This window comes from Pygocentrus nattereri, chromosome 12 (genome assembly GCF_015220715.1).
Source record: "Pygocentrus nattereri isolate fPygNat1 chromosome 12, fPygNat1.pri, whole genome shotgun sequence".
NCBI lineage: Eukaryota > Metazoa > Chordata > Actinopteri > Characiformes > Serrasalmidae > Pygocentrus > Pygocentrus nattereri.
The window spans coordinates 12,842,811-12,869,865 of record NC_051222.1 but is presented as its reverse complement, the minus strand read 5'-3'; the positions used below and the strand labels follow the sequence as shown (position 1 = coordinate 12,869,865).

Below are 27,055 nucleotides of genomic sequence, written 5' to 3'. Positions count from 1 at the left end.
ACGGGCAAAACGCGTACCCGGATAAGATGTACTGGAGTTAAGCAAAACATTTTTGCTAAAACTCTTACAATAAATTGTACTTCGGTCACATTAATCAATGTATGTCTGTAACGTTACGAGCGCGGCAGTGACAGGACTTTCAGAGAACAGTCATCACACTAGGTTGTGAGCACCAGGATGCCGCTCAAACCCTACTGCGCATGTGCGGATGAGAAAACTAAACCGAAAAGGCGGGTCATTTCAAACATCTGAGAGAAAAAAAAAAAGTTCAAATGCTAACTGGCGACGGGAGGAGAGGACGCGACACACCTCGGATTCACAATTAACTCTTATAACAATACGAATTTATATTTAAAAGATATTGGTAACTATTCTATATGGAACAGTATTAAAATAGTACGCATGACATAATACTCTCTGACGAGACTGTTAGCTTAATATTCAGCTACGTGGTTTGGAATACATTTGCAATTGTTGACTCTCTTTATACTGGGTAGCTAGTTAGCGTTAGCTGGCTAACTAGCTAAGCAGCCAAGCGATTTATTTATATGTGCGCGAATAAACAAATAGCTAGATCATAAGGGCAATGTACACAGTGAACTAACGAGATTGGCAGTTTTAGCTATTTTAGTTTAGGAAGTTATTAGATCGAGTTCATGTTTAATAGTTTGCTACTGGCGTTAATTCAGTTCTCTTTGCTTATTTTACTAGCTGCGCATTAATCCGCTGTTTCTTTAATGGAGCATACCGAGCCTCTGAAATTCGGGTAAGTCGACGTTTGAAGTAATTGGTCTGTTGTATGTTAGCTTCATGTAACCCTGCCAGTCGTGAAACGACAGTTTTGTTAAGAAGCTGATTCAGAGTTCGTGAAACTTATCCAGCCAATATAACATTTAAGAAAATACGTGTAAACATAGTTATATGACTTCATAAACTTGTTATTATTGTTAGGGACGTTCTCCTTTCTGTGAAGTGACTTACTGTTTAGCCAGTGATGCCCCTATTGGCAGTATTTTATAAGTTAAATGTGGACACAGCATCAGTCCGTGTTGGTTAAGATGTGTACGCTAGGTTAGATATTTTAATGATATTTCTGTCTGTAGGCATGACCCAGATGGATTGTCTAAAAGGAGAATTTCATCGGTACGTATATGGCACTTTAATAACTACTGTCATTTTGGGCATTTAGAGTGACCATGTGAGAGGGGGTTTTTATTTCTCCAGAGTCCGTTTACACTGTGCTACCGCAGCCAGGGTGGGACGAACTGAAAAGCAACGCTTTTCAACTCCAGTCTCCTGACTGATTGATAGTATAAGATGGGCCGAATATTTAAATGTTTAAACCTTAAACTAATGTGAATTAAAGACTGGCTGTCAATAGCAAACAGGACAAAAGGCTCAACATTACTGTTCGTGTTACTTAGGAAATTGAACACTGCAAATTAACCAACTGCACATTGTATTACTAACAAAGATGTTAAAAAAGAAAATGTGCTTGTAATAATAAGAATATCAAAATTCATTATGCTGCTTGGCTGTTTATTATGGATTTGTGAACAAAGCAAGAGCACATTTCCATGCAAGTTGCACAGGTAAACAGAATGGTGGGTCATAAAAAATATTATGTAACAAAAAGTAATCGTCATGTATAGTTATTATAATAGTCGATGACTACACACCAACACTTAAGTGTTTGCATAAAATTGTTGCTATAATTATTATCATTGTTATTGTTTTAGTAGTAATAATAATAGTACTATTATTATTGTTATTGCTGATTGTAGTGGTAGTGGTAGTAATAATAGTTACCGAAACAGAACGATTTTTGCAAAGACTGGGAGCCAAGGACAAGATTCTGATAGTTCTGTCTGAGGGGTTCCATCAAATAGTTATATGTTTATATTTGTTACATTTATACACTAGTATGCCTTATTTAATCTGAACATTTTGAACTTCTTAATTAAGCATGATTTTAATCATTCTTTCCACAAACTATGAGTAAATTGATATTGAGATGATTTTTTTTCCCCAGTCCAATGTAAGCATCAAATCTGTTCCAAAAAAAACAAACAAAATATGTACAAAATAATTGAAGTAAGAGTTTAAGCTGTTTAAGAATGCCCATATTGTTAACCCTGTTTACCCAATCCAGATTCTGAAAGCTCCCCGGACATGTATGAAAACTATTGGAGGTGATCAGGATGAACATCAGGTAATTATGCTTTGACTATGCTAGAACTGGCATGTTACATGTTATAAATGTAAATATTTGTATGTAAATAAGTTTTTTATATTTTCTGGAATACAATAAACTTTGATTCATTGTTTCTTTTACCCTCCCACTACCCCAGGAGGAATCAAGACCTACTGAAAAGAGGAGGAATTCAAGAAGAGTCAGTTTTGCCACAACAAATGATGTTCACGTCTTTTCGAAGTAAGTTCATTTACATACCAGTTCACACACTAGTCAGTAGGAGGAAAACGATAATGTTTATGAATATTTGCCACTCTAATATTTAGAGACATCAAGACTGAGTCTCCAGTACTGGCTCCCATTCAGACCTTGACTGCTGTCGGTGAGTTTTTTTTTCTGCGTTTAATTTTAGACAGTGCTACCTATGAATTAAGATTACCCTTAACATTTATAGATTTAATCTGGTTTTGTAAAAGGAAAATTGTAGCATTTTGTTACAAAATGAGTCAAAGTTCCCAACAGTATATAAACATATTAATCTAGACAAAATTACAAGTTATTAGATGTTGGGTTCAAGAATGAAGCTTCACGTGTCTTCTTTGTGCTGTAACTGGTTAGTTGAAGCGGAAACACGGTCAAACATCATGTATTAACTTCTGGCTGCTGATCAGGAATGGGCTTCTCACAGACCCAATAGAGATGTCAAGAGCTTTCAAATGTTTTGGTGGTTGTTTTACAGAGAACAAAGAACTGTTTGTTTATTATTTGTTTGCATTTGCTGAAATACAAAGCAAAAGTAACAAATACGCCTTTAATATGCATGTAGCTTTTTAACAGCACAATAGTTTTATGCAGATAATTTGCAAGTCTTTTGACAAAACAGATTAATCATGTTACATTTAAAATCTGAACATATGCCCTATGCTGAATAAACTAATTTTGCATACTTTCAATTCACTTTATTTCAGTAAATGTTTATTTTAATTTAACAGGGGTCAGTGATGTACAGGATAAAAAGTAAGTGATTGCATTGTTATGCACAATTTTAAAACATTGTAATACAATGTTGTGTATGAAATTAAAACATCTCTTTATTGCCCTAAGTGTAACTGTGATGAAAGGTTGATTCATAGTTTGTGGAAGGGAGTTTGTTGGCACTGAATCTGGGCAGTGATATGTCAAACAACAAATGGGGCCATCTTTTTATATTGCATAGTTTTTATTCAAGCACTTTTTGCTCTGTTCTGATAAATGTCTTTCATTTCAGCTTACCGATCCCTCTATTCACTTCAGTATTTTAATAAATACCGTAATATAGGTTAGATTAATAGAGAAATGCAGACATTCACTTTTTTTTGGCTTCTAAATTGACACAGCAGCCTTTCTTAAAAATGACTGGGTAGGGTTTTGTCATGTTTGTATGTTTATTCTATTTTCTTTTTCTGTTACAAGAATGCTGTTACATTTTGATAGCAGTGAAAATCAGCCTATCGCAGGTGAGTTCTTTCTGTCTTTTATTTATTTTTATTATTTATTTATTTTTTTAAGAAAGCCCCACCTACATTCCAGGGATGTAGTTTTCCCTGGAAAGCAATGTTTTCTAGGGAATACTAGATAAAAACATACTTATGATAGGAGTGTGTAGAATTTACAACAAAATGGTATTTCCTGGACCTTTCCCTCATGCAGTTCGCCAACTCCTCACATTTGACGCACTGGATAGTTTAGATCACAAAAAAAACTGAGACTAATGTATCTGCATGTGGACTGCCTTAGTAACGTATTGCTAATATGAATCTCGCTAGTTAAGGTGTAACATTCAGGATGAGTGTGTTGTGCAAGATGTTTGTATAGTGGCTTGCTAAATCAAAACAACATTTACAAAGCAAACAAAAGCTGAGAACACAACAGCATTTAGGGAAATTGCCAATACAAAAGTGAGAATGCAAATACATTACCAGAAATTTAAGCATGTCCTACATATGGAAACTATCAACATCTAGAGGCCTGGAGCATCTCTGGTGTGAGATTTGAATGCAGCATTTTTAAAATGTTTTTTGTTTCAATTAATGCGCTTGTGTCCTGGCTAAATGTTGCAGTACTGTGAGGGAATTGTTTTCTGCAAATGCAGCATTTATTAAATGCTTAATTTCTGGTCATGTCTTTTGTATTTGCATTCTGTCTTTTGTATTTGTGTTCTCCTTTGTATTCTCAGCTTTTGTTTGCTTTGTAAATTTTGTTGTGAAATGACTCAGTGGGCCACTGTAATTTTGACGTTTGAACACTGGAGGAGACAAATGAACAAGCCAAAAGTAAGATGAAAAACACCCTGCTGTTGCTTCTTACACCAAGACCTGTGTGACTAGCTTCTTCTCTATGAGCTAAGGTAATACTTGATATAAGTGATGTGTTGTCATGCACCTTTGAATATTTGTAAATTGGCGCTTCATTGAAAATGAATTAATTTGAAGGGAGATATACAGAGCAGGTTCACATTTACTGGCCTGTGTATGATACCACTATTGTGTCGTATCACAGAAAACTGTAGTGACTGTAGCACTACTTGTAAACACTCAAGTTTGCGCACCATCTACGGAGTCTTGTGTGATACTGCTGCGAAAGTAACTGCCTTCACAGTTCTTGGTCTGCGCCATGGCTGCTTATCAGACATTACAGTTGATTTGGTTTTATACAGTCTTTCTTGTACTGTGGGTATTTAACATTGTGAACTGACTCTCAGCACATCCCACTAAATAATATAAAAAATTGCCAGATGTTATTGACATTGCAGATTTGGACATGATTAAAATCATCTCAGAAACCTTGGTAGCCTAATAAATACATTACTTCTCCACACTATGTAAAACTAATCCCACTCATATTGAACTTCGGTTAGATAACTAATTTTGCTGGCTAAATAAATATGTCTTGTAACGTAATGAAATGGACAACAATGTCCACCTGATCATGGGCCTCCTTTCACTGCAGGACGGAACGGTTCTGAGCACAGATGGCTTTTCCACATGGACGTGGTTAGACACAGAACACTTTATCCATCCATCCATCCATTTTCTAAGCCGCTTCTCCGTCAGGGTCGCGGTGGGGGGGGGTGCTGGAGCCTATCCCAGCAGTCTTCGGGCGAAAGGCCGAACACTTTATTTAAAAAAAAAAAACAGGCACAGCACATTTTTTTTTTCTCAACATGGTTAGCTAGCTGTAGCTGATGTAATAACATGACTATGCACTTTGTTTATGTCAGTATTCTGCCACAGCATCCTGCTGCCTTATTTCATAACTGAAAACTAGACACGTTTATTGGATCAGTTGAGCTTAGCTAAAGGGATCCAAACACCCCAGTACAGGTTCGATCTAACTGGTACTCTGCCATTATGAGTGGAGATGATTAAAAAAAAAAAAAAAAAAAAACTTAGAGAGAGCAAAGTCATCTACTGGAAATTTGAGTGACTAGCCCAAATCAGAACTGGTACTGTAGTGTTTTAAACTGCAGTCTGCTAGGCTAAGCTAACAAGAATGTGCCTTCCACAGCAGTACACACTTGTTTAGGGAAAAAAAGACTCGTATTTGAAGTTTTAATTTCTAACTAGTCTCACAAGTCTGCACCAGTGCAGAACAGCACAGTATGGCCTTGAGAACCGTTTGGCTCAAAAGTGAAAAAGAGGCCCTAATGTACAAAGCCTCTGTGTTATGACAAGATGTTAAACCACTCGTTACCAACAAAACCGATAAACATTTTTGTTTATGAGAGAATGACCAGACAGAATACATGTGTGTGAATGAGAGGGAGGCAGGTGGAAAGGTGAAGATGCAAGGAGTAGAGGTCGTAAAGGTGGATGACTTCAAATATCTTGGGTCAACCATCCAGAGCAATGGACAGTGTAGAAAAGAGGTGAGGAAGAGGGTGCAGGCAGGATGGAGTGGGTGGAGACGGATGTCAGGGCTGATGTGTGACAGAAGGATAGCAGCAAGAGTGAAAGGGAAGGTTTACAAGTCAGTAGTGCGTCCTGCTATGATGTATGGTTTGGAGACTGTGGCTCTGTCTAAAAGACAGGAGGCTGAGCTGGAGGTGGCGGAGATGAAGATGCTGAGATTTTCGTTGGGAGTGACAAGGCTGGACAAGATTAGAAATGAGCAGATCAGAGGGACAGTGAAGGTGGAGCAGTTTGGAGATAAAGCCAGAGAGGCCAGGTTGAGATGGTTTGGACATGTGTTGAGGACGAATAGTGGATATATTGGGCAAAGAATGTTGGAGATGGAGCTGCCGGGTAGAAGGAGAAGAGGTAGACCTCAGAAAAGGTTTATGGATGTATTGAAGGTGGACATGGGGTTGGTTGGTGTGAAAGTAGAGGAGGCAAGATGGAGGCAGATGATCCGCTGTGGCGATCCCTAAAGGGAGCAGCCGAAAGAAGTTTATGAGAGAATGGATGACAGGAGTCAAAGTGAATATATATATATATATATATATATATATATATATATGTATATGTGTGTGTGTGTGTGTGTGTGTGTGTGTGTGTGTGTGTATTTATATATAGAGCATTAACGAAACCACAGACCCATTTTTTTGAGTCGGAGTGTAAAACCTGGTCCAGATATGTGTACATGGAGTTAAATTTCACTCGCATTTTACTTCACATTTAAACTGCAGTTTCACTTGCAGTATCTCAGAAAAGTGAGTACACCCCTCAAATTTCTGCAAATATTTTATTATATCTTTTCATGGGACAACACTACAGAAATTAAACTTGGATATAACAAAGTAGTCAGTGTATAGCTTGTATAGCAGTATAGATTTACTGTCCTGTGAAAATAACTCAACACGGACATTAATGTCTAAATAGCTGGCAACACAAGTGAGTACATCTCACAGTGAACATGTCCAAATCAACACTAAGTTATATCCAAGATTCATGTCTATAGTGTTGTCCCATGAAAAGAGATAATAAAATATTTGCAGAAATGTGAGGGGTGTACTCACGTTTGTGAGATACTATATGATGAGAATTTGGGCTACTAGAGTTTGAATATTAAATTACTGTTTACATAATGTAGGACTTTCCTCTAGGAACAGCTGTCTATATGTTAAATTAGTGCTGCATGGTTAAAATTCAAAATCATGGTATTTTGAAATGTTTTACAGTATCATCCTATTAACATTAACAAAGTTAATAAATTCATGCTTCTTGACTTTCCTTATTTTTAAGCAAATAAGTTAAATGTAAAAAAAATATTGAATGGTTCTTATCTATTAAATATATTGTCAAAAATGAATAAAAACTTTCATTTTATTTAATTGAAAAGTCATGAAACGAGACTTTTTTTAACAAGACTTAATGATCTTTTGAAGACTGAAGATACAAACTGATCCAGTTTTGTTATACATGTCTTCAGCTGTGCAGTCATATAGAGCCTTTGTAATTTGAGGTTAATAAGACATGGTTTTAATGGGAGACAGGTCTGGACTACAGCCTGCAGGCCAGTCTAGCACCTGCGTTCTTTGATTACGCAGCCATGCTGGATGGTTCTTTTCTGTTTTTGGCCGGAGTACATGACGACCGTTATTTCTATAAGCAATCTGAAAGGTGCACTCTTCAGACCACAACACGTTTCTTCTGTGCATCTAGTTCTAATAGTGCTTTTATCATATAAAATTGTGTTGCTGTTGTGCTCTACAAAAGTTTTATTAGATGCAGTTGGCTCTCATTAACCCTACTCCTGCAATTTCAGGCATGGACACCATGTTAAGCAAGCCCTTCCATATCTCACAGCTAAATAAGGTAATTGTCTCTCCTGCTAGGTAAATAAATCAGAATTTTTTTCCTAAGCTTTGCAGTTAATATTTTTGAACAGCTGAGGTTTTGAGACACAAGAGGAAACTACTGTAGTTCTGTAGTTCCATGTTGAGAATAATTCCTAATTAATAAATTAATAGCAATAATTGTGACACAGATAATAAAAATCAACTTGCATTAAATAATTTGGCCAAATGTTTTCAAATGATGTATGTTTTATTATGATTTCTCTCTCTCTCTCTCTCTCTCGCTCTCTCTCTCTCGCTCTCTCGCTCTCTCGCTCTCTCTCTCGCTCTCTCTCTCGCTCTCTCTCTCTCTCAGGAGAATTTCTTCCCAAATCCTGTTTTGCCAGATGAATGTGAAGACAAAACTATGTTACTTGGAGAAGACACTGGGTACATGGATATGACACACAGTCACACAATCACAATCGACAAGGAGGTTGGCATTGATACAGAATTTAGCTTCAACAAGTTGGAAAATGTCACTGGACTTCAAAACTTGAAGAATCCGAATGGTATGCCTTCTAAATCCACTGGCCATGTGATAAAATATGCTGTGCATTCAGAATTCAGCGATTTTCTCGCTAGTATATCTAAGCCAGGAGGACAAAATACTGCGACTTCATCTCTCAAAAAAAATCTGGATCTGTTTGGTTTGGAAGATACAACCAGAGCAGAAATGGACAAGGAGAATGTCCTACCAATCTGTTTTACCAAGCAGGCAGCACATTGCCCAGACAGTCCAGAACCAGCACATTGCCCAGTCAATCCTGAACCAAAGGGGCTTAGAAGTTCAACATCTTCATTTCTTGAACAGGACCATATGGATATGACAAAGTGTCATACTGTCATAATTGATAGGAGAGAACTTGCTCAGCATGATCTACATTCAGTTCATGGAAATCCTAGAAGCACAAGCTTGATAACACAGTCTTTTTCAAACGATTTAGATGACATGGAGATTACTCGGAGCCAAACTGCTACAATCAACCTCAAAACCATGGAAAACGTAAATTACAGCATACCACTGAATGTAGATCATAGGTCTAATTTTGTCTCTGATGATATCAGTGAAATGGTTATGACTCAAGTTTTTGATGGCTTTCTTCAAGAACCAGAGCAAGAAGTCAAAGGCAAAGCACTGGCAGCTTTTCCCAAAGCACTAAAAGTTTCATCTATTAATCCATCTGAAAATAGACATGTTTCTGATCATAGCACAGTTCACAGCTTTCAGAATAATCTTTCATTTGCCACTATGGCTGGTTCTGATGACATGGAAATAACACAATCTCAAACTGTTGTCCTTGAGACCAAGTGCACTGGAGAACCTTTTGATGAATCAAGGAAAGTTCCATCTTTAGCTGCAGCTGAAGACAGTCACAGAGTGGAGATGGCTTCAAAACCCAGAGGACATACAACACTAGGGGGTCTTGTACCCACTAAAAGGAGAGAGAGCAGGAGAAAAGTGGCATCTGCAGAAGACACTATATTTCCCAATGAACAGAGTGCCTTTATGGAATTGACATGTAAAACCAATACTTCAGCTATGGTTATGTCCCCAAGTCCTGATGACATGGAATTGACAGGATGCAATTATGTTGCTATAGACTCTGAAAATATTTTAGCTGCAAGTGAGGTTATGTCAAGAAAAGCATCTTTCATGCTTCCACATTCAGTCTCTGCCAAAAACATAAACATTGATTGTGTTCCAAATTACCTTTCAGTTCCTCACATGGCAGATGATATGGAAATGACACAATGTCAGACTGTTGTCCTTGAATCCAAATGCGTGGCACATAAACCATTTGGCAAATCAAGAAAAAGGTTATCCCTTATGCCAACATCTTGTGACATCAGCAGTAATATCAGCAGCAAGAAAGATATGAAGATGGCTCATGAACTCAGTGGACATACAGCACTGAATAAGTACTCATCTCCTGAGCTGGACATGGAAATACATGAGGCTAGTGCATGTGGCATACCTGCTATTCAGGATGATATGGAACTGACAGGATGCAGGACAATTACCTTTGACACAGAAGACACCCCCTTGGCTGGTGCTTCAAATATCATGGCACAATACGCACCTTGCATGTTATCTCCCAGGTTGCCTGTATTGGACGAAGTTCAAATGGAGATGACCGAAATAGTCAGTGAGAAGCCCGAAAACCTGTCCTCAAGTACAAACTGTAAGTCTCCAGTTGCAGCAATGGATGTGGATGCTGAAAATCTTGCAGACAGTCACCAAAATCCTTGCTTGGCTGACATGGACTTGGTCAAAGCAGGTCTGATATATGGCAACAGCTGTGAAGTCATTTGTCTTAGCAATGGAAAGGAAAGCTCATCACTTCCTTTGATTGTTGGAAATATAGAGTCTTCTGAAAAAGACGGTGAGATGAAAATTACTGAAGCCTTTATAAAGCCATTTGAACAGCAGTGCAATGTTGACTTTAAACAGGGAAACGTTACAAAAGGAAATGCAGAGAAAGTGTCTGGCACCACCGATCAAACAACAATTAAAGGACATCATGCTTTGCCAGTAAACAAAAAAACTATGCAATCTGTAATAAGTGAAGGTTTTGCAACTGAGTCTGAGCTTGTCAAAAAAGACAAATCAAACCCAGCCAAGTCTAGACGCAAGAGCCTTGCTGATCTACAAGAGAAACTTCAGAATATTGCTCAATCTATCAATGAACCAAATGGATTTCCAATAGGAAGCTATACAGCACCTATAACCAATTTCTCTGAGATATTCACAGTTGATGAACATTCTGAGAGACCCAGTTCTTCAGAGCCTTTGAATGAAACACCTACCTTGAAAAATAACATCATCTCAGTTAATACTGAGAGCACAGCACCTTTTAACCTCAAGAGCTTTCTTACAGCAAGACTCTCACTTGGTGGTGTCACGCCAAAACTTCCTTTGCGAACCAAATCTGCAAGCCCAAACCAAACAGAACCAATAAGCACTAATAGTTTTCAAAGTCTACACCTGGAGATACAACAGGATGACAACATGCAGAATAGCAACGATGTGGTCAGCATGATTAATAATGAGGTGCTTCCTGAAGATTTGTCAGATACGTTGGTCAGCTATCTCAGCAATAAGAGGAATGAGCAAGACTCCATTGCAATGGCACCTGTGACTGAGGTTGTTACAGAGGATGATTTGAATATAAGCCAGTTTGAAAAAATGCCATGTGTCATAGCAGATGTAAGCGATGGGAAAAAAGAAGCCAGTGAAAAGTTGGTAAGCATATTTACACATTGAAATTAAGCATGTTTTCTTGAATAGTGAGTACATTTTCTTTATTTTTATTCATTTATGTATGAACTTTTGGTAAACGCCATGTTGATTATGTGCAGGGAGGCAATAGTTCTGCAGCTCCTGGGCTACAGAATGCTTCAAGCCTCTTGACAAAAATTATAGATGATGCCTGCTCTACCAGTTGTTCCACCAATATAAAATGTGAAGGAATGTCTGAATCAAGTGAGCTTAAACTATAGTATTTTCAGTTATAACTACACTAATATTAAGTGTAACATTGTTTTTCACCTGCAACTTAACCATAAATGTTTTCTTTGTTTTGAAGCTCTGAGAAACTCTCAGTTTGATTCACAAATTGATGGGACAATGGATAATGAGTTTGATTTCAACAAGGTATCTAAAGTCATGTTTACCAAAGTTTCATGAAGTGTAATTAAAAGAAGCTTCTAGATTGTCTTATGGTTGCTCAGTGGTTTTGTGGTCTGAGCAGCCTGTATGTGTGTTTTTATGATTACCTAAGCCAAAAACATGTATATTGGTGATTAATTACAAATATAGCACTAAAGAAAACTAGTCTTATCTAGTTTATCTATGAATTGACATTTAGTAACAGTGAGCAAAAACACATTCCAGACATTCAATAGTATTGACTTATCTTTTTCCCCCTTTTAGACACTTGAAGATGGAAGCATTACAGTGAACGAGTTCTTAAGTCACTTTGCTGCAAACACAGTCATTCACAGATCAAGACCCAGTGCTCTCCCTGACAATGTAAGTTTCTCATATTTCCCCTGATTTCATCTTTTATGAAAATTGTCACTTATGTAATTTTTTTCCGACTCAGTTTAGAATTACCCAAACCCATTCTGTGGAGGACCTGCTCAGGGAAAAATACATATACCGTCCTAAGCAGAAAGTCTATGAGACAGATTGCCAAAAACTTTCAGAGATGGCAGAGGGGTATGTACTTGAATTGGCAGATATCAAATACTGTTTGTGTTTCTCTTGTAAATTACACCTTATATGAATTTACACAACTTAAGAAATTTAAGAGCATAAATCTTTTTCAGATTTAAAAACCAAATGGCAGAGCAACATAAACCACTGAGAGATATCAATGGAACACTTCTGCAAGATATATGTGCTTTCTCAGATGTGCAGGTAGTGTTTTGTTTATATTTCATTACCTGTTGAAAACCCTATAGTTTTTTTGGAGTGTCATGCTACTAATATATTTCAATCTTTCTTTAAAACATGACATTGCTCATCACATTTCAGTAATTTTCAAGGAAATACCTGAATGCCATGAATTCATATAATTTATTTATGATCAGTTTATTTAAAGGCAGAATCCTAGATTAGAAACAAAATCTCTAAAATACAAATCGATAAAACTGCTGTTGTCCTGTATCCCACAGCTACAAAGATTTGGAAGCAAGTTGAAAGAACGAAGGGTATATTTCCGAAAGAAAAGCAAGGAGCTTTTGCATGAAATGAAGAAAGTCCTCTACTTTGAGCTCTTTAAAACAACACAGGTAAGAGCATGTAAGAGAGATTAGAGAATAATAACATTATTTGCTGTATCTTGGCCCATGCCTACATTTACTAATTCAAAAAGATCATGATATGATGAATTAGCGATATGAATTATATTTTCAGCACCTTCTCGCAACTTCTAGTTGTTCTTTTGTTTGCATGTTTGAGAATTAAGATGTGATGAGTTATTATGCAGTGTACAATGTTGCATGTACATTTGATAAATTATCTTAGGATTGACTTTTGAGTCTACCAAAATAGCATTTAGAACTTACTGAACTAAACTGACTCTTATTAAATACATTTTCAGGACTCAAAACAAAGCTTGGTAACTAAAATTACTGAGACAGAAGAGATGTTGAAAGATCTAGACGGATGTGTAAATGACTTGGAGTCTGGTATGGAAAATTTAATTTCTCATATTCAGGTTGCAAAGTTAATGTAAGTGCATGTGTGTATATGTCTACATAACAAATAATGCAAGTTTGTTTCTTGAAAAGAATTGGCAGCAGTGAATAGTGTACTCATAGGAGATCAACAAAACCTCATCAGAGCTGAGCCTGCTTTGAAAGCAAAGCAACAAGATCTTGAGGCCCTTAATGCAGAAGTCACTGAGGCAGAAAAGTATGTATTGTTTTTTTTAAGAATTGTCATTTACAGATTGGAACTGATGGATGGAATCATTGCTTTTTAATACATATTCACTGTGTACTTTATGGAAAATATATGGGACATATATTCAATATGTCTATGAACATATGGGAATATGTTGAATATATCACTGCATTGTCTCCACACCACAACTGTGATCTGTTAGATCCAGTATAACTAAATAATACTAATATTTTGTTATTGATGGCAGACAAATTTGTAACCAAATACATCAGAGAGTGGCTTTGGTGGACACATGGAAGAAACTGCAAGATGAAGCCAGAGAGCTTGAAAGTCGTATCACAACTCTTTACAGGTATATTTTAACATGACAAACGTGAACATGCTATGATGCATTATCCAGAGGAGGATGGGTTCCCCTTTTTGAGTCTTGGTTCCTCTTAAGGTTTTCCTGTTGCTGTTAGGGTGTTTTTCCTTGCAGCCGTCACCCTTGGCTTGCTCACTGGGGCTCGGACCTGGGTTCTCTGTAAGGCTGCTTTGTAACAATGCCTGTTGTAAAAAGCACTATATTTATACATACTTTTTACTTTTTTGTTTCATGATCTCTGTCAAAAATAATGGCATGTGACTATTGTTAGAAACTATAGTCTATATGCCTTATTCCAAAGAAGCTTAACAGAGGTCTAGACTTAAATTTCTGTGTGCCTATGAGAGGATAATTTCCTTCCTCAGATGGAAAATGTAGAATAAGATTAATGAGTGTGCATCTTACTACAGTGGGCCTAAATCCTCCCCTCTGGTAGCTTTTAAAATTATGGCAACACTTGTTTGGTCAGTCAACTATAACTTGAACTTACAAATATCCACAAGAGGGCACACTTGCAACTTATGGGAAAAAATATTGTGGTGGATGTTGGAAGGAAATAAAGAATAAATCTGATTAAATCCTGTAACAAACCTAACCTGAAATAGCAGCACTCACATTGTGGTGATTTCCTCATTTTGGGTAGTAGAATGTATGAGTATGAGAGTCTAGTTGTAGATCTACATCTTATAATACAGCTAATTTTAAAGCTTTGTGTTTTTGAAAGAAGAAACACTAGATCAGTATCAGGTAGTGGCACATTAGTGGATAATATCCTGGTGTGAGTGTATCAGCAGCACTGCAGGAGTTTGAAAAACTTAATAGCACCTCTGTGTTTCTGGAGAGATATCAAAGCAGCAGATGGGCTATAGGCAGTAATTTTATACTTACAAAGTGCACCTATATAGTAGGTGTGTGCTGTAAATCGTCAAAGAGTGTAGATACAATCGGTTAAAAAAAATTTGCCTAATGTCTGGCAACTGAGAGAAGATACTTGCCACACTTACTATAGTTATATCTTTAAATCAGGGCTGACTATCTTCAGGTAGATGTAAAAGAGAAAAAAAAAAAGATTTAGCCATATTAGCATACAAGACTTGTATGCAATGGGTTGGTTTCTATGCAGCAGTCATAAGATCATCAAAAACCTCATCCTCATTTACATATCTGCTACATATGGGTAATTGTCATTGAATATATCACTGTATTATCTCCAAGCTCAATGATGTGTATTCTTTTTCAGTTTGAATGAGTGGCGATTCCATGATCGAGATGAAAACAGAGTGGTTTTTACCTTTCTTCATAACACTGTCTACCTTGAAGTTAAACTGAAAAAGGCCACTGGTAAGTTCTAATACCACACCCATAAGTAAGTTAGAAGCATGCTTTGCTTTAATTTTAAAATTAATTGCTGTAATTTTAAAAATATCCATTTAAAACAATGTGGCACAGTATTACATATTACAAAATCTTTTTCTCTAAGAAAAGGAATGGATGCATGACTGTGCAGAACAGGTTGTGGATATATCCTTCAAGTTTCTTCTGAATGGTGAGAATTTTCTATGAGGTTGATTAAGTAAAAAAATACTCATAATATTACTACTCTAGACAGTATCGAGCTTACACTGTAGTTGAGAAAAAAATGTTGAATGCTAAAGTCCTGTAGCTGGTTGCACCATCTGTGCGCAAATTTTAATGTAGGCTAGACGTAATGTAAGGTATCTACTAAGTTCAGGTTTATACATTACTAAATCAGAACCTGTTGTGCTGCACAAACTAGTTTTAACGCTGAGCTTAATAGTTACTAAATATTAACTCCTTCTCCTGAGCAGGTGTGAATTTAGGTGGAAACTAATAGAAATCACGGTGAGAGCACAAAATATGCCTTTTTTTTTTTTTTTGGTTAACCAAGCTGAAAATTCTAAATGTGATGCACTGTGATTTTACTTACAGCTGTAATCATCGCCCTTTTTTTAACTTTGAGTATGAAACACCTACAGCTCCAACTCAGTGAGACTTGCTGGCTGCCCAAGTGGCTAAACTGGGGCTTGTGCTCTTTTATCCAGAAACTGTTGATTTTAAAAAGGTTCATATTTGGTTTCTAAGGGAAATAGTAAAGAATAAACAGACAGTGGCTATACATAATTTGTTTAACTTATTGTTGTTCATATACATACATATTGTTCTCTTCTATGCCTGATATTTTTTTCCTATGGAAAAAGTCAGAGCAGCTGCCGTCGCGTTTCCATGGCTGCGGGTTTACTGATTGGTTCGGAACAGTCTGAATAGTTACTAGTTAAGACATGACTTGCGGATTTATGGTGCAACCAAATTAAGTAAAAGGACATTTTGAAACTAGTGTTAATGTAGGACTTAGTAAAGACTTTATGCCCAAACCTAAGTATAAACTTATGCAAATTAATAAAAAAAATTGAATATTCTTATGAACAACATGCAACTGTATAGAAACGGCAGTAAAAATTGGAAAATACATTAAATTAATTAGAAATTATGTCTTTTCCTTAAAACAGCTATGCTGTATTTGGCACCATCTTAAATAATAAGGCTTTCTCTATGTACTATAGGTTGGCTCCATAGATTTATACAGGCATTCACAAGTGACAAACCATTTGTGCTTACATGTATAGAAATTAATCTCAAGAGCTTTGGCGTTATTATGCTTTTGTTTGTTTTGTTTTCCTAGTGGACATGAAGCACCTCAGATTCTGAATGTGATAGCTAAGGTCCACTTAAGTCATAAATATCATCAATGTGACAGCATATTTAAAAGTCATAATGCTTCAATTTTTCTTTTCCCTTGTAGGTGAAAGCTCAGAACCCCATGCAGGCATGATTCATAAGTTACTTGCAGAGTATGTCCAAGCCCAGAGTAAATGGATGCAGAAGTACCCAACGTCTCTGCATATACCAGCGGTAACAGCTGTTTTTCATAGAGATCTATGGGCAGAGCCTGCAAAATGTCAATTGTGTGTAGTAATCATGATTATTCTCCCCTGTTTCATTTATGCCAGCAGTGCTTTGTTGTACAGAAAGACCTGTTGGTCACATGTACATGTTTATATCATGCTACAGTAGCCTGTAGTGCATTTTTAAATGGTTCAGTTAAAACCAGTTTGCCTGTTTTAGTAGTTAGGTCTGTACAGCCTCCATCATTTGTCTGTTACAATAAGCTACTGCTGCTATCCGACGGTTTTTTATGTTGAATGAGTATTCTTTCAAACTAGCCATGTACTGGATTCTTTTTGCATAAGTACAGTCATCTTAAAACTATAATGCTGATACACTATATTTCCAGAAGTATTCGCTTTTCTGCCTTCACATGCATATGAACTTGAGTGACCTCCCATTCTTAATCCATAAGGTTTAATATGATGTCGGCCCACCCTTTGCAGCTATAACAGCTTCAACTCTTCTGGGAAGGCGTTCCACAAGGTTTAGGAGTGTGTTTATGGGGAATTTTTGTCCATTCTTCCAGAAGTGCATTTGTTAGGTCAGACACTGATGTTGGAAGAGAAGGCCTGGCTCGCAGTCTCCGCTCTAATTCATCCCAAAGGTGTTCTATCAGGATGAGCTCAGGACTCTGTGCAGGCCAGTCAAGTTCTTCTGCACCAAACTCACTCATCCATGTCTTTATGGACCTTGCTTTGTGCATTAGTGTGCAGTCATGTTGGAACAGGAAGGGGCCATCCCCAAACTGTTAAGAGCAGGAAATTGTCTGAAATCTCTTGGTCTGCTGAAGCATGAAGACTTCCTTCTGCTGGAACTAAGGTGCTGAGCCCAACTCCTGAAAACCAACCCCACAACATAATTCCCCCTTCACCAAACTTTACGCTTGGCACTATGCAGGCAGACAAGTACCATTCTCCTGACAACTGCCAAACCCAGACTTGTTCATCAGATTGCTAGATGGAGATGCAGGATTCATCACTCCAGAGAACACATCTCCACTGCTCTAGAGTCCAGTGGTGGCGCTTTACACCACTGCATTCAACATTTTGCATTGCACTTGGTGATGCAAGGCTTGGATGCAGTTGCTCGGCCATGGAAACTCATTCCATGAAGCTCTCTGCACACTTCTTGAGCTAATTTGAAGGCTGCATGAAGTTTGGATATCTGTAGCGATTGACTCTGCAGAAAGTTGGCAACCTCTGTGCACTATACACCCCAGCATCCTCTGACCCCGCTTTGTCATTTTACATGGCCTACCACTTTGTGGCCGAGTTGCTGTCATTCCGTTGCTTCCAATTTGTTATAATAAGGAAGGAAATTTCATGACTGGTGGCATCCTATCACAGTACCATGCTAGAATTCATTCTTTCACAAATGTTTGTAGAAGCAGTCTGCATGCCTAGGTGCTTGGTTTTATATACCTGTGGCCATGGAAGTGATTGGAACACCTGAATTCAATGAATGGATGGGTGATTGAATACTTTTGGCAGTATAGTGTATCTTGCTGTTTCAGCCTATGCATTACTGAACAGATGGGTGTCATTGAACAAATGATTAGCAAATAATTTAAAATGTATGAAGAGAGCTATACTTCATAGGGTTTCATTTCATACTACAACCCTAATTCCAATGAAGTTGGGACGTTGTGTAAATAAAAACAGAATACGATGATTTGCAAATCCTTTTGAACCTATATTCAATTGAATACACTACAAAGACAAGATATTTAATGTTCAAACAGATAAACTTTATTGTTTTTTGCAAATATTCACTCATTTTTAATTTGATGCCTGCAACACGTTCTAAAGAAGTTTGGACAGGGGCATGTTTACCACTGTGTTACATCACCTTTCCTTTTAACAACACTCAATAAGCGTTTGGGAACTCAGGACACTGATTGTTGAAGCTTTGTAGGTGGAATTTTTCCCCATTCATGCTTGATGTACAACTTCAGTTGCTCAACAGTCTGGGGTCTCCGTTGTCGTATTTTGCGCTTCATGATGTTCCACGCATTTTCAATGGGAGACAGGTCTGGACTGCAGGCCTGGAAGACACGACGTCCATGATTCCACTTTGCGTCAGTCCATCTCAGATGAGCATGGGCCCAGAGAAGCCGGTTGCGTTTCTTGGTGTTGATATATGGCTTTCGCTTTGCATTGCAGAGTTTTAACTTGCACTTGTAGATGGAGCGACAAACTGTGTTCACTGACAATGGTTTTCTGAAGTGTTCCTGAGCCCATGTGGTAATATCCGTTACAGAATGATGTCGGTTTTTAATGCAGTGCCGCCTGAGGGATTGAAGGTCATGAGCATTCAATGTTGCTTTTCTGCCTTGCCGCTTACTTGCAGAGATTTTTCCAGATTCTCTGAATCTTTTGATGATATTATGGACTGTAGATGATGATATCCCTAAATTCCTTGCAATTGCACGTTGAGAAACGTTCTTAAACTATTGGACTATTTGCTCACGCAGTTGTTCACAAAGTGGTGAACCTTGCCCCATCCTTGCTTGTGAACGACTGAGCCTTTCTGGGATGCTCCCTTTATACCCAATCATGACACTCACCTGTTTCCCTTTAATCTGTTCACCTGTGGAATGTTCCAAACAGGTGTTTTTTGAGCATTCCTCAACTTTCCCAGTCTTTTATTGCCCATCTCCCAACTTCTTTGGAACGTGTTGCAGGCATCAAATTCAAAATGAGTGAATATTTGCACAAAACAATAAAGTTTATCCGTTTGAACATTAAATATCTTGTCTTTGTAGTGTATTTAATTGAATATAGGTTGAAAAGGATTTGCACATCATTATTCTGTTTTTATTTGTTTTATACAACATCCCAACTTCATTGGAATTGGGGTTGTATATCAATAATACCATGTAGGAAGTCCACAGTCAAGACTCAAAGGAGTCAGAAAAATGTTTATTGAGACCTTGTTCTATGAATCTTTGTTCTTCCCGCAATAGTTGCTCCACAATGTCAGCATGGTGGTGAGCCGACTTCGACTCTTAGGTGAAGAGATTCATCAGTTGAAGAAGTGGGGAGGCTTGAGACTTGGTGTCTTACATATTACCTGTGTAGACACACTGTAAGTAAAATCCTAGAATGACTAAAGCTATGAAAATTTTTGTAAGGGAAAGGCTGAATGCTAATTCCTGGCAAGAAGGAGGGCTGATGTCCTGATGATCCTGAAATCTCAGTTATGCTAGAGACATCTATCCTTTCCCTGTATCACTAGGGTTTTTTTTGTTTATACATGGAACCAGGCTTTGTTATGTGTATAGCTGTTGTAGGCTTATGAATAAAGCATCAAGCTTCAACTAAGTTAACAGAAAGGTTTTTTTATAAAAACAAATACAATTTTTAGTTACCAATACCCAAAGCAAGTTAAACGGAAAGGGAAATCATCTTTTGCTATTTTTAATGTAATTATATTACTATAAGCTTATATTTAAATTAATGTGATTTTTAAGCATTTGATGTAGTTTCACAGGCATTTAACTTTAATGGGACAACTGACCAAAAATTAATCGACCCTGTACTGCAGTAATCCGCTGAGCGCTTTCTTGACCATGCAAATCTTACATTAGAATGTATCAAGACTTTATTATCAGCTATTGGATATTAATTTGTATTATGTTTGCCTCACTGCTTTATATTCTCTGATATAAACATTCACTCTGTTTCTTAAAGTTGTACTTGTACTTTGGAATTGATTGAGCAAGGAACTTACCAAGCTGACTGTCAGCCACTAAACTTTGTAGAAATAAAATTTTAAAAAATAAATTACTTCATAGTGATGCACCTTGCATGTGCATTTACTGATGGTTGGTGAACTTTAAGATAAACTCTTAAATGGTATGAGTGGTATACAGATTTCACTTGATATTACGCCTAAAGGTTTCAACAAGTACAATATCTAAACTGCTTGTATTTGTATCCATTTCTCAGTTTTTTGGGTTTTTTTTTTGCTATTAGTTCCCCAAGGGTTTGGTTTTTGACAAATTATCCTGAAATAATGATGTAAGAAGCGGTGACTCACACCACTCCACTGTTAGACTGTTTGAAATGATCCTATATTAATTTTAGTGCGTCAGTGAGAAATCTTAATGATGAGTTAGTTAATACATTGACCAGGCATCAGTCTCGCTTCACTGATAAAGAAATTCATTCTGTGATAAATTTTTATTATAGTCCTCATTAAACTAACTCCAATACATCAATAAATAAGTTTCGCACACAGGGACCCCCCATAATAGCTCCCCAAGCATTCTCATTTTGTCAGCCAAGACTTGGAATTGACTTACAGACCAAGGGGCCTGTAAAAGTGCCTGGGTAGGGAAAAAGAGAGCCAGAACTCTGACAAATCCTCTAACATTATAGACAGGTTTTCTGTTTACAAACCTTACAGGGTATGTGCAACCAGGGGGGAAAACTGCTTTGATAACTTGGCTGTTCACAAGATTAGTCAGCTGTTGTAATCTTGTTGACTCAGTAAAAAAAAATCATTTCTGAGTTGAATTTGTTTAGTTTGTCTTTTATTTGTACATTAATATAGCATTATGTAAACCCTTGGCCAACAGTAGTTAACTCACAGTATCCGGTATTCATCAGACCTCTATGACCGCCCCACTAGATTTGCAACTCACTAAATGTTTTGCTAACAGGAGCTATTCAAGTCACAAAAAGCTGTCACCTAATATGAATCACATACAGTGCTGACTTACTCATTACTTAACTAGCTAATGTTGGCAAACAGAAAAGTAGCAGTGTTCTGACAAATTGTGCAACCTTACTGAAATGTCGTACCGTGACACGTGTTGAGAAATAGAGCTCTAAATAACACTAGGTGGGATATTGATAGCCTAAATTACACAAAGCTGAAGTCAGCTTTTTTCGCTAGCTTCTTGTTCAAATTTGCCCATTCCAAAAGGTGCACCAGTTACATCCTGGTGCCTCAGGCTTTTATCCACTCAATCACTAGTAAAGATGGAACGGAGGCTGACTTCAGCCTTATTTAAGTCAGAAAATGCTACCAGTATAAACATCTACAGTCGGATATGTTGATGGTGAATCCACCAGATCCGCCCTGTTGATGGCCTGGATCCATAATCTTAGTTTCACACCATTCTTCTCTGACAACCGTGATGTTTATGAGGCATTTTAATATCCACATGAACATGCAAAAAGTGGCATTTAGTTGCTCTTTACTGAGCTTGAACTCAAGTGGGGATAAGACTTGACTACTGTTGTAATGAGCAATGTAAAGGGCCAGCACCCTTTGAGCTAAATTTGAGGAATAACAACCCTTTTTTTTTTTTTCCCCAGAGTTGAAATCTTGTTTTCCAGTGTTAAGGCTTTTGCCAAGTTTGAGCTAAGCCTGGCTGTCTCACCAGACTATCCTTTCAGTCCTCTTCAAATACAGAAATTTCAAAACCACATTGGCCATACAAGGTTTGGAGATGTTTATACATTTTATCAATATTTGTTCTTCTATATTATATGTTTCGTGTATTTGCAAGAGTTATTGTTATTTTAGCTGTGTACCATGTATTGATTGTGGAATCCAAATTGGGTGAACAATGTAGATTAGCTAGTTTAGCATTAAAATAAATCGACCCAGACATACAATATCAGTGCATTTGTATTGAAATATAAAAGGCAATGATTGGTTTCCCAGTATTATGTAAAGAGAGACAAAATGTTTGCACAGGAAAATTCCATACAGTTTAAAAAACAAGATTTAACATGAATTTACACCAATCAGACAGCATTAAGACCACCTCCTTGTTTCTATGCTCATTATCCATTTTATCAGGCCCATTTACTATATAGGTGCACTTTGTAGTTCTACAATTACAGTCTGTAGTCCATCTGTTTCTCTGCATACTTTGTTAGCCCCCCTTTTACCCTGTTCTTCAGTGATCAGGACTAAATCTGGAGAAGGCGCTTCAACTGGCATCCCAGTCTAGGTACCTCAGTCCACACACAGTAAATTGCCATGGAGACAACCTTGAAAGGGTCCCGGGCAATAATCAGCAGTTGTTTGGGGGAATGGGGTAAGGGATAAAAGAGCGTCTCGCTGCAGTGTTCTTCTAGAGGAATTTGTTGTTCCAGCAGTGGCCTTGGCCAAGTGCTGATACAGGGAGCCGAAAGCAGATTAAAAGGATTATTTTGGCCTTCGAGCCAGTAGTCACATTTTCACGACTACTCACCTAGTCCATTTTGTCCATTAGGTCTCTCAGTCGATCCATGTCCCTTTGCAAAGCCGCCAGCTTCTCGATGTTTTCCAAGTTGTGATTGTAGTCACGGTCTGAGTGCTGACGGCTCTGCCCACGTCAATCATGTCAGGCAGCTTTAAGGGGCCGTGGACAGCTGTCCTCATTTTCCGAATCTCATGATAAACCAGGGCATGCCTAAACCAATCAGCAAAACACCTGAAATCATGGTTCCAAATAGATAGACGTTCTCAATATCCTCCATATAGTAAGTGGAGCTGATAAAATGGACATATGAGCATGGAAACAAGGAGGTGGTCATCGTGTTATGTCTGGTCAGTGTATATGGAGAAGACCTGGTTGCTTGTCATATTTTTTTTTATGTAGTCACCTAACGTCATTATGTCATTGTGACTAACAATGTTTTCATATTTTTCACCTTACTGACTCCTTTACGTTTTATGCAAATGTAATTGAATTTTATAAGTAGTGGTAATGTAGGGATGTTGGGCTGTTCTCATCTTTGTTCCATTTTGCTGCTGCTTTTCCACAGGGATGACCAGATCAAAGTCATCTTATCCTCTGTTACACCAGCCAAGAACTATCTGACAAAAGTCATCAAGAGGATTCATGCTCATCTTATGGGATAGAACCTCCATCTAGGATCCATCTACATAATGCCTGCAACAATTTACCCTCATGGCTCAATACAGTAATTTCTCACTGATATGATGGCTGATGTAACTATGTAACTTAATTTAAAAAGTCATTGTTTCTTGAAAATGGCTCTAACAGTTTAGAGGGAATTAAAGTTGTAATTGATATTTTGATTTGTATCTTCTAAGTAAGTCCTGTGTCAAATAAATGTTTCATATATTTGCACGTCTTTGTGCCACGTGACTTCTTGCAGGAGTGCTAAATGGGAGGGCATTGATGGACAATTAATAGGCTTATGTAAATGCTATTCAAATTCAACAAAACGTTAACACTTCTACCGCCCAAAGTATTTGTGACATTAAGTGGTAACGGTGATAAGCTGAAGAGTGGAGATGTAGAAGAATGCCTGGCCAAAAAAGTGGATGCTGAAAAGGAAATGTATAAAGCTAGGGGTCGTTCTGGGCTATGGAATACCGCTTCATTGTTTCCTGAAGAAAGGTGAGTGCGAAGCAGAGGAGTTGAAACGCAACCTAGCTAGTTAGGCAGACGGCTGGAGCTAATGTTATTCAGCTAACTAGCTAGGCTGACTCGTTGGAATCTGTTTATCTGTCACAGTTAAACAATGGAGAACTACTCATGCATTGATGCGATTTATTGAAAATTCTTTCAAAATGAAAAATTGCTTCTTTCACACCCTGTGGTTGATAAAAATGTACAGAACCCAATATGTTTTATTTCTTTATACATTTTTCTCACAGAAATCACTGGATCCTCTGAGTTAAGTGGTTGTTAAGGAGCCTTAAAACTAAAATGGCCATAAAGCGGCATTCACATTGCCACATGCGAGCTTAAGCTACTGTGCATTAATCTGATATCACTAAGCTACGCAGTAAGGCTGCTAAGTACGCAGCTACGCAAAGTAAGGCTGAATTTAGCTTCATTTTTGAGTTTTTTCGCTACACCTTAAATGGTGCTGCAGTTGTGATTAGCTATCACAAACACTAGCAAATGGGACAAAACAACACTGACCTGCTCTGTGAAACAACAAAAATAATTTAATGTAATTCAGCGGTCAAGCAGAAAGAAACTTGTTCGTATCATGCCTTTAAACTCTCCATGAAGCTGTAGTTGGTTTCTTTTTCACCAGCTGCTTGTAACCTTTTCTGAACGGCTGCCCCATTTAAAGTGGAACTTGAAAATTCGAACAAAAAACTGGCCACTGTCCTAGAAAATTTCCTTAATGTTACTAGCATCCCTTCCTGGATAGGGGCCTTGTTGTGGCAGAAAGGCTTGTGTATTCTAGGGATTTTCAGAGCCAAGTCATCAGGAGCAATGTGCTCCTGGTAGGGTCTTTCAGGGTGAACAGGTCTGGAGTGAAGACCCAGACTAAAGCGATCCAAAACCCCACCATGAAGAACAGACACAGAAAATTGTGTACCCTGCCCGTGAGAGGATCACTGAGACTTACCCCTGGAGTCAGGCGTGGAGATAGCATTCCTTGGAGAGCACCTGATGGCTGGGCAGCCCACGTAACCTGGCCGAGCTCAGCCTGAACAGGTGATGTGGGTAGACCATGTGGGCCCACCACCCGCAAGGTCCAGCATGGACGAGCAGTGCAGTGCCATATAGGCAGTGGGAGATAGATTGGCAGAACCGGCTCTTGGTACGTGGAATGTAACCTCAATGGGGGGGAAGGAGCCGGAGCTTGTGCGGGAGGTTGAGAGGTACCAACTAGATATAGTTGGGCTCACCTCCACCCACAGTGTCAGCTCTGGAGCCAAACTCTTGGATAGGGGTTGCACAGGGTGAGAGGTGCCAGGCGGGTGTGGGGATACTCATGAGTCCCCGGCTGGTGCTTATGCACCAAACAACAGGTCCGAGTATTCAACCTTCTTGGAGCGAGTGGGCGGGGTTCTGGAAAGGGTCCCACCTACAGACTCCAGTGTCTTACTGGGAGACTTCAATGCTCATGTTGGCAATGACTGGGAGACCTGGAGAGGCGTGATTAGGAAGAACGGTCTGCCCGATCTAAACCCGAATGGTGAATTGTTATTGGACTTCTGTGTCAGGCATGAATTGTCCATAACGAACACCAAATTCAAACACAAGGATGTTCATAAATGTACATGGTACCAGAGCTCCTTGGGTCAGAGGTCAATGATCAACTTTATTGTTTCATCTGACTTGGGACCATATGTTTTGGACACTCATGTGAAGAGAGGTGCTGAGCTGTCAATTGATAACCATCTGGTGGTGAGTTGGATCAGATGGTAGGGAAGACTGATGGTCAGGCCCGTTAGGCCCAAGTGAATAGTGAGGGTGTGCTGGGAACGACTGTCGGAGGCCCCGTTCAGAATGATTTTAACTCCCACCTCCGGGAGAGTTTTTCTCATGTCTTGGAGAAGGTAGGGGACATGGAGTCTGAACGGACCCTGTTCAAAACCTCCATTGTGGATGCTGCCAGGTGTAGCTGCAGCCAAAAGCTTGTGGGTGTCTGTCGGGGTGGTAACCCAAGAACCCCCTGGTGGACACCAGTGGTGAGGGAGGCCGTCAAGCTGAAGAAAGAGTCCCCTTTAGGGACTGGATAGCCCAAAGGACTCCCGACTCATCAGATAGGTGCCGACAGGCAAAAAAAGGTGGCAGAAGCAAAATCCAGGGCATAGGAGGAGTTTTGTGAGACCATGGAAAAATTAAACCAAAACAAATTTATTTGTATAGCACTTTTTACAACTGATGTCACAAAGAAGCTTCACAGAATTCCAGAAAAGACAAAGTTATAACAAGAATGTAAAAACTCCAGGTGAGCAAGCCAGGGGCGACAGTGGCAAGAAAAATCTCCCTGAGAACTGAGGAAGAAACCTTGGGAGGAACCAGGCTCAATGGGGGGGACCCATCCACCTCTGGTCAAATTACCTACAAATGATTATACTACTAGTATTAATAGCAGTAGTATTAATAGTAGTAATAGTTAGGAGTCTATGAAAACATCAGTGTAGGGTGGGCAGCTAGTCCAAGGTAGGTGGCGATAGCTGGGGCATGGGCAGCTGGTCTGAAGTGGGTAGCAGGAGGGCTCGACAGTCAGCCGTCCTTTAGTGTCCGGCCGGACATGTGGGCAGTTGTATACTCGGGGGGGGGGGAAGGCAGGGAGAGAGAATTAGTTTTATTCTGTCTGTTAGTACGTAAATATGATTATTAATCTGTATTTGTCATGAGGCTTCGCCGATATGTACAACTGCGTATCGTCTGTGTAACAATGAAAGTTAATGCCATGGTTACTTATAACTGTTCCTAACGGTAACATGTATAGTGTGAATGATAATGGTCCTAAAATAGAGCCTTGCGGAATTCCAAATCTTACCTTTGAATGATTGGAAGGTAAATTGTTTACACTGATGAACTGATAACATTCTGTTAAATAAGATTTG

At 38.5% G+C, this 27,055-nt stretch overlaps 1 protein-coding gene across 1 annotated transcript; it reads left to right on the top strand.

The window, feature by feature from the left end:
• Positions 1-286: 286 nt before the first annotated feature.
• knl1 (kinetochore scaffold 1) lies at positions 287-23,855 on the top strand. Its single transcript, XM_017717730.1, has 25 exons — positions 287-364; positions 712-766; positions 1,104-1,143; positions 2,153-2,212; positions 2,352-2,434; positions 2,521-2,576; positions 3,187-3,211; positions 3,647-3,690; positions 7,940-7,989; positions 8,326-11,256; positions 11,373-11,496; positions 11,600-11,667; positions 11,947-12,045; positions 12,119-12,234; positions 12,345-12,435; positions 12,693-12,809; positions 13,121-13,208; positions 13,311-13,434; positions 13,673-13,777; positions 15,030-15,130; positions 15,270-15,335; positions 16,611-16,720; positions 19,722-19,843; positions 22,084-22,209; positions 23,527-23,855. The coding sequence occupies exons 2-25, from the start codon at positions 738-740 to the stop codon at positions 23,621-23,623; spliced, it is 4,872 nt and encodes a 1,623-aa protein (XP_017573219.1). The 5' UTR covers positions 287-364; positions 712-737; the 3' UTR covers positions 23,624-23,855.
• The last annotated feature ends 3,200 nt before the right edge of the window (positions 23,856-27,055 follow it).

Bases quoted from the DNA above. Each gene is read 5' to 3' on its own strand.
- knl1 (XM_017717730.1), top strand. From the start codon at position 738: ATGGAGCATACCGAGCCTCTGAAATTCGG. The intron at 12,810-13,120 runs GTAAGAGCATGT...ATACATTTTCAG, and splicing joins AGCTCTTTAAAACAACACAG to GACTCAAAACAAAGCTTGGT. The intron at 13,778-15,029 runs GTATATTTTAAC...ATTCTTTTTCAG, and splicing joins CGTATCACAACTCTTTACAG to TTTGAATGAGTGGCGATTCC.